At 42.7% G+C, this 6,729-nt stretch overlaps 1 protein-coding gene and 1 non-coding gene across 3 annotated transcripts; one reads left to right on the forward strand and one right to left on the reverse strand.

Moving 5' to 3' along the window:
• On the reverse strand, positions 1-73 carry trnak-uuu (transfer RNA lysine (anticodon UUU)). The gene has a single exon. It is a non-coding gene; the product is annotated as a tRNA-Lys (tRNA).
• A 1,066-nt stretch (positions 74-1,139) lies between these two features.
• nek3 (NIMA related kinase 3) lies at positions 1,140-6,436 on the forward strand. 2 transcript variants are annotated; one of them, XM_070970229.1, is made up of 13 exons: positions 1,140-1,476; positions 1,829-1,922; positions 2,039-2,136; positions 2,240-2,323; positions 2,833-2,900; positions 3,014-3,100; positions 3,709-3,763; positions 4,017-4,217; positions 4,502-4,616; positions 4,764-4,931; positions 5,017-5,148; positions 5,281-5,398; positions 5,827-6,436. In XM_070970229.1, exons 1-13 carry the CDS (start codon positions 1,360-1,362, stop codon positions 5,891-5,893), a joined length of 1,404 nt encoding a protein of 467 aa, XP_070826330.1. In that variant the 5' UTR covers positions 1,140-1,359; the 3' UTR covers positions 5,894-6,436. The 2 variants fall into 2 exon arrangements, with proteins under 2 accessions (XP_070826330.1, XP_070826331.1); XM_070970230.1 differs by having other exon boundaries at positions 1,158-1,545; positions 5,827-6,187.
• The last annotated feature ends 293 nt before the right edge of the window (positions 6,437-6,729 follow it).

Here is a 6,729-nt window from a genome sequence, read left to right on the forward strand (position 1 = left end):
CGCCCGAACAGGGACTTGAACCCTGGACCCTCAGATTAAAAGTCTGATGCTCTACCGACTGAGCTATCCGGGCTCTGTCAGCTTCATCACGTGGTGATTTTTTTCTCGAAATGCCATTTTCCTTCCTCAAAAGCATTAAAGGAAACATTTTATCTCACTGAAGAAGTTGTTAGAAAGTCGTCAACACCGCCCCCGGCTGATGGACCATTGTGTAGATCAAATGGCAAAACACGCGGCCCGTCCATACTCTTAGTTTGATGATTATAATTTTAAGTTTGAATAGAATAATCTAAGATTACAGACAGACATGGTGGAGAAAAGATGAGCATTGTGAACATAGCTTGTGGTGTAGACATAATAATTGAAAAACATGCATAACATTAAAGAAGGAACGGTAAAGATGTATTAAACAGGGAAACAGTATACTCCATTATGAAACCATTTGACAACTAATCTGACTGAGCAAAATATAATAAAACTATTAAGAAAAATTCGAACTCATATTTTAGGATTTAGAGATGATGGTCTATCGCCATCTAGCGGTCACGTTAAATAATACATGTGTGCCTCGCGTACGTCAAACAATAAAAAAGAAATAGCACGAAAGCAAAAAGCACGAGGTCAGTAATCAGTATCAGGCTTTGAGAGTGGTGACATTGGAGTTTACAGCCCACATCATCATTTAATAAAATTGAAACGAACACCACAAGTAAGCAAATGCTGAAAGAAAGTTGGCATAAGCAGCGGAAGAAGAGAGAACATGAAGGGGGTTACATAGAATTAAAAGAAAGGTCGAGACAGAGAGAGGAATCTGTAATATCTAAGCTGCATTTTGGTCCTACAGAATGAAACAGTGGGCGTATTAGCCAATTTAAAATAGGAAAACAGTCTCAAACAGGTACAGGTAGGTGTAAATTAAGTGATGAAGATGAAACTTTAGGGCATTCTGCTTCACTCTATAAATACTGAACCTTAAAGAAATAAAGCCGAGCTATGATTTACCTTTTACAAATGTTCTGGGGAGATGCTTAATCAGGTTTTGTTTCAATATCCTAAAAGATATATATTGATACAGAGAATTTAACTTTATTTTCACTTCACACTCCAACCAGTTGGTGGCGGTAATGCGCTGTAATGTTGTTTGCTAAGCGCCATTTGAGCGTCGATAAGAAGAAGGTTTTCATGTTTGTTTGTGTTTGTGCTCTTGTTAGTCTTTCATTACACGTTGTGAAAGTCTCCCTGTGAGCGCAGACGGCCAAAAGAAGACGTCTCTCCTGTAAAAGTGCCGCCGCCGGCTCCGTCCGGTGTAGCTTAATGAACGTCAGTAGTTTTGGTCTCTGTGGTTTATGAAGGAGCTCCATGGAGAGATACTCGCTCCTCAGAGTCATCGGTGAAGGCTCTTTCGGTCGGGCGTTGTTAGTTCGCTGTAAAAGCAGTCAGGAAAAGTATGTGGTCAAGGAAATCCAGCTGCCTAAGGTACTTGCAAAAGATAGTAACGTGCAGTACACGCTGTACTTTATCCTCACCTGACAGGTGGAGGAACAGGTAATTGGACCTGAATGGGATCCTCACAATGCAGCAAGAATTTCAGATTAGTAATGAAACCGTGAATTAAACATAGAGGATATATTGCATTTGTACCAGCCTGTAAACTACATTGCTGCACACTGTATTTGAATTCACAGTCATGTTATAGCCGGGCTCGGGTATGGAAATGGTATTTGCACTGTGCTGATAAGCTACCAGATTGTCGCCTGCACCGAGACGTGGAGGCTGTTTGTTTTGCATAATCGAGAATGCATTCATACTTGTATTTGCATTTTTATAGAGTCAGTCCAAATTGGAGAGTTGCAGGAGAGAGGCTGTCCTGCTGTCCAGAATGAAACATCCTAATATTGTGGCCTTCAGGGAGGCATTGGAAGGTATTCACACACGCGACACTCCCTTTAAAACTAAGGACAAGACATTTTGGACTCTTGTGACATCCAGTTATTATTGTTTGGATTGCGGAATAGGCGACGTGATTGTGTTTTTTCAGCTGATGACCTCCTGTGTATTGTGATGGAGTACTGCAGAGGAGGAGACCTGCTTCAGAGGATCCAGCAACAGAAAACTACACAGTTCTGTGTTGATGATGTAGGCCTTGACCACCTTCAGCTATGTGTGCAGTTTTAGTTGACTGTTTTGTTCCCATTTTTACATTTTGTTTTATTTAAATCTGTTTTTTTTTTTTCCACAGATCTTGAGGTGGTTTGCTCAACTGTGTGCTGCTGCAAAGCACATCCATGATAAACGGGTTTTGCACAGAGATTTGAAGTCCAAGGTACAGAAGTCTTAGTGTTTGTAGTGACTGTACTTATTAATAGATTAAACAACTTATTTAAATGTTATTTACATTTATTGTCAGACTATAAGTTTGGCCCCATTTCCAAAAAAGTTGGCTGTGTGAAATATAAATAATGCAGAATGTGTAATGTTTCATTATTATTTCATGAAACAGTTCATTTGCATTCAGGTTTTCTTTATGTTTCACACAGAGCAACTTTTGTGGATTCGGGGTTGTAGGACGTTATGAACTCATGAGGATGATCACAGTTTCTTTATGATTGCTCTCTGAAGTCAGTAATTCAGTTTTTTTGGTTGGATGCGTGTTGATAGACTCTCATCAGTGTGAGCGCTGTGGAGTGAAATGAACAATGATGAAATTGCTGATTGAGATAAGATCACAACATTATCTCCCACTAATGCATAATGTCATCATTTTGCCATCGTTGGCTGCTCTGATTTTTGCTCCGCGTTAAATCAACGCTTCTCTTTCGTTTTCTTACCCAGAACATTTTCCTGACCGATAATGGGACAATCAAGCTCGGGGATTTTGGCTCAGCGTGTCTTCTGAACAGGTACGGCAAGAGAAAGGCAGCAATGTAAAGTCTGCCTGCTGAAGTTGATGCTCAGTGCCTGATTTTCCGCTGTTACATTTTAACTGTGGCTACTTCTTGTAATTGCGTTGCAGCTCAAAGGCCTACGCTCATACATATGTTGGCACGCCGTATTACGTGGCTCCGGAAATCTGGGACAACAAGCCATACAACAACAAAAGGCATGTTACTGTTTGTTTGACTTTTTCCTCCATTTCTTTTGGCACAAGATCAAATGACAACAAGGTTAAAGCTTAATGTCTTAAGATTTGTGTCCAAGAACAACATCGGAGTACAGTATGAATATGTTTGCATACACAGACAGCGTTTGGCTGAAGTTTGTACAAAACCAACACTGCAGTTTTCTGATATTATAATAGTAGATACAATATGCAGTATATCTGTTTTTGAATGTTGCTTTGGATGTAGAGCAGAAATCATCATTAGTTCTTAAAAAGGGAAACTCTGATATCTGAGACTTGGCTGTCATTGGCCAAACGGACAACAGACAGACTTTTTAATTCAATGAACAGCAAAATATTCCACGACTTTTCCTAAATTTCCATGTTTCCACTGCAGGGTTGATTTTCACGGCTTGTGAACGCAGTGCTTTTCATTAGACCGGCTTGGATGTGTCAAAAAATGCGCTAACAATGAGGAGTTTTCAGCGGCGATTATGTAACTCATGCGTGGGTTAACCAGCCTGTGTCTTTGTGGCTGTGCCTGTACATGACGAATGTCTGGTGTGAATGAATAACCGTGTCTGTGTTTCTGTTTCTGTGCTCTGCAGCGATGTGTGGTCTCTGGGCTGCGTTCTCTATGAGCTCTGCACCTTACGACACCCGGTATTTCCCCTCCCTCCACTCTCCATGCACCATGGGTTTGACTGAGGGCTTCTCTCCAAATGGTGCCAGTGAATCATTTCATACAATAGCTCTGCTGTCATCTGACTGCTCAGTGAGACTGTGAAGTATCGTGGTGGAACGATGGAGGCTCAGTGTCTTCGCCTGAGTTAGATTATCTGCTCTGTTTTTGTGGCTCAGATGTTGGGGTGTGGTTTGTTTTCCTGGGGATCTTCACTCCTCTTCTTGTGTCCAGTTCCAAGCATCCAGCTGGAAGAGCCTGATTCTGAAGGTGTGTCGGGGTGCGTACCCTCCCCTCCCCAGTCACCTGCCCTATGAGCTGCAGTATCTGGTCAAGCAGATGTTTAAGACAAACCCAAAAGACAGGCCGTCCCTGCACACCATCCTGACCTCTCACCGGGTTTCCAGACTCCTGCGTGTACATCTGCCCTCCCAGGTAAAAACCCAGTCACCTCCTGTGCAGCTCTCTGCGGCTGAGCTTCCTGCATGGTGGCAGTCCCTCAAGCAGTTGGACCTGAAGTGATTTTATAGCTGCCCATCCATCATAATGGCACACTGTCAGGACATGGTGTCGAAGTGAGAATTCAAACTCTTACACAACTTCCCCTGCTGCGGTGGCCCAATGTGGAATCTGACCTTTGACCGGCTGCTGTTAGTTCAGATGGCCGCAGAGCTCATGTTATGTGTTTGATTTACTGCGCTGCTTTGAATCTTTCGCAGGCGATAGAGACGGAGGAACAGGGAAGGCGCTCGGGTGGATGGAACAGAGAAGAGGGAGTGAAGGTGGCTGCTCTTCTGGGAGAGAAGAGTTTAATGAAAACATCAACAGTTGAAGGTAGAGTCCAAATTAAAGTCAACAGAGTGGTCATGAAAAAAGGAGGTACTGCTGTGATTCTGAGTCATCATTGTATTCCAGTTTTAATAAGACTGCTTAGCCCTACCTACTCAACACAGCCATATCCTAACGAGCATTTTACCTCAGGTATGGAGTTACCTGAAGCCCACTGTGAAAGCAGAAAGCTGGGTCCTCGAAAGCAGTGGCCCTCGGAGCCGTCAGACACCGTGAGGCAGATGTTGGCCAACGCCAGCCTCATCTCATCTGACAGCATGACATCAAACAGCCAGAGCCTCACAGGCTCCACTCATGCAAGTATGGCAGCAGAACTTTCACTTCCTCATTTGGACAAAATTCAAATTTGATTTTGAAGTTATCAGTTGTTTTCCTGTTCTTCCAGGTGTGTCAGAGGAGCCGGAGGACAGCAGGCAGAGGAGACGATGGGACAAGAATCCTCCTGAGAGGCTTCTGAGTGTGCTGGAGAAGGCCGAGCTGAGCAGAGCCTTCAGCACCTTTTTAATAAACAGAGGAGGTCTGTGTGTTGCTTTGATATAATCAGCTTTCCTATAACCTAATGTGCATGTCATTTCAACCTTTATAGGAATATGTGAGTGCAGTGGATGATATAAAAGGGCCTCTGTGGTGTTGTGGTTTCTGTTTACAGGGGACAGCCCTCTGGTCGGACCCCTCTCCCAGCCGCAGGGTGACGGCACTGACGGCCCTGAGCCAGAAGTGGCTGTAGATGAGGAGCGCTTTCAGCCTCGCTCTGATGACGAGGACACGTAAGTAACCCTCACTTAAAGCTGTATTTAACATATTTTACTGAGGATGATCCAGTCTGACTGATCGTACAGGACATCAGCAGGACAAAAAGGGAAGTTTCTTTTATTCAGACGCCCTGACGTTTGATGTCCTAATGGAGTTTTAAAGCACATTGGCACTGATTTTGTATGGTGTAGCCCTTCATGCACAAGTCTTGTAAAGATGCAAAGGGCTAATGTGTTGGTTTTGATAAAATGCGTACGGGGCGGGAACGATATGCTGCTTATTGTACATTATTTCTTTTTTCAAAGAATACGTAGCCAACAAAACGAATAATAATGAAATAACTCTGCTTTTAACTCACGTTTGTGAGCTTCCAAAGCAGAGAGGGCGGACTGTAAAGGACGTAATGAAAAAACAAAAATTGTGCTGTTTGTCCTCTTTTCAGAGACTTTGAGGAAGAATCTCCATGTGACTGGATAGAAGAAGTTGAGAAAATGTTTTCACAACAATAAATCCTCATTCTTTCAGCCTTCACAATCAAAAGGCCGTCATTAATGTTTACATTCCTTTAAAACACTGATTGCACATGCCAAAATCATTTCTCTTGATGTATTTAAGCATTGCTCTTATAAATGCTTGTATATATAAATATACATAAACCCAATTAAGCTGAGATAAGGTTTTATATTGTATGTTTCAAGCGCTGCGCTGATTCTCGTGAATTTGATCACACGGCTGTAACAAACACACTAAAGTTTGAATTGAATATGGTTCAGCTTGTTGTCATAAAACCCTTTTGCTGAGCTGTGTTTGTGTGCTCTGTCTCTCATTTGATTTGAACATCTGCTCAGTATTGCCCAGGTCACCAGTGATAACATTCCCAGCAGATTGAAGCCGTCTGGAAGCTTCTGTTTGGCTTGTCGGGGAAGCAGGAAATATTAGATTCAGAGCAGCTGGGTCTCCGTGGGGTCACACCATTTTGAGCCCGCCCATACCTTTTGATGTCTATTTCCTCTGCAATATCAAAAGTAGACTAAATATGTTCTCTCATTGGTATTCTGTGTCTTTTATTGTCTTGGCGAGACACAAACAAATCATACATCTGGAACCTTCAGCTGCCGTGTTATTTTTAATTTGCTGTGACCGCAGTAGCACAGACAGAGATGACAGTGGTGGTGTTTCCCGCAGCAAATGTTGATTATGTACCACTAGGTGGAGTTGAAATGACTGGTGTGAACCTCCTGTCATTGGTAGGAGTGAGAAAAGCTAGTTCTACTTCAGATATACAGCACTTTTGATCCAGTGACCTTCACACCAAGGGTGAAATCCTTTTGATATGAAGGCTCAA

The sequence above is a fragment of the Chaetodon trifascialis genome, chromosome 9 (assembly GCF_039877785.1).
Source record: "Chaetodon trifascialis isolate fChaTrf1 chromosome 9, fChaTrf1.hap1, whole genome shotgun sequence".
Taxonomy (NCBI): Eukaryota; Metazoa; Chordata; class Actinopteri; order Chaetodontiformes; family Chaetodontidae; genus Chaetodon; species Chaetodon trifascialis.

Coding starts and splice junctions, on each gene's coding strand:
- nek3 (XM_070970229.1), top strand. CDS start 1,360: ATGGAGAGATACTCGCTCCTCAGAGTCATCGGTGAAGGCTCTTTCGGT. Junction 4,218..4,501: donor GTGTACATCTGCCCTCCCAG/GTAAAAACCCAG, acceptor AATCTTTCGCAG/GCGATAGAGACGGAGGAACA. Junction 4,932..5,016: donor CACAGGCTCCACTCATGCAA/GTATGGCAGCAG, acceptor CTGTTCTTCCAG/GTGTGTCAGAGGAGCCGGAG.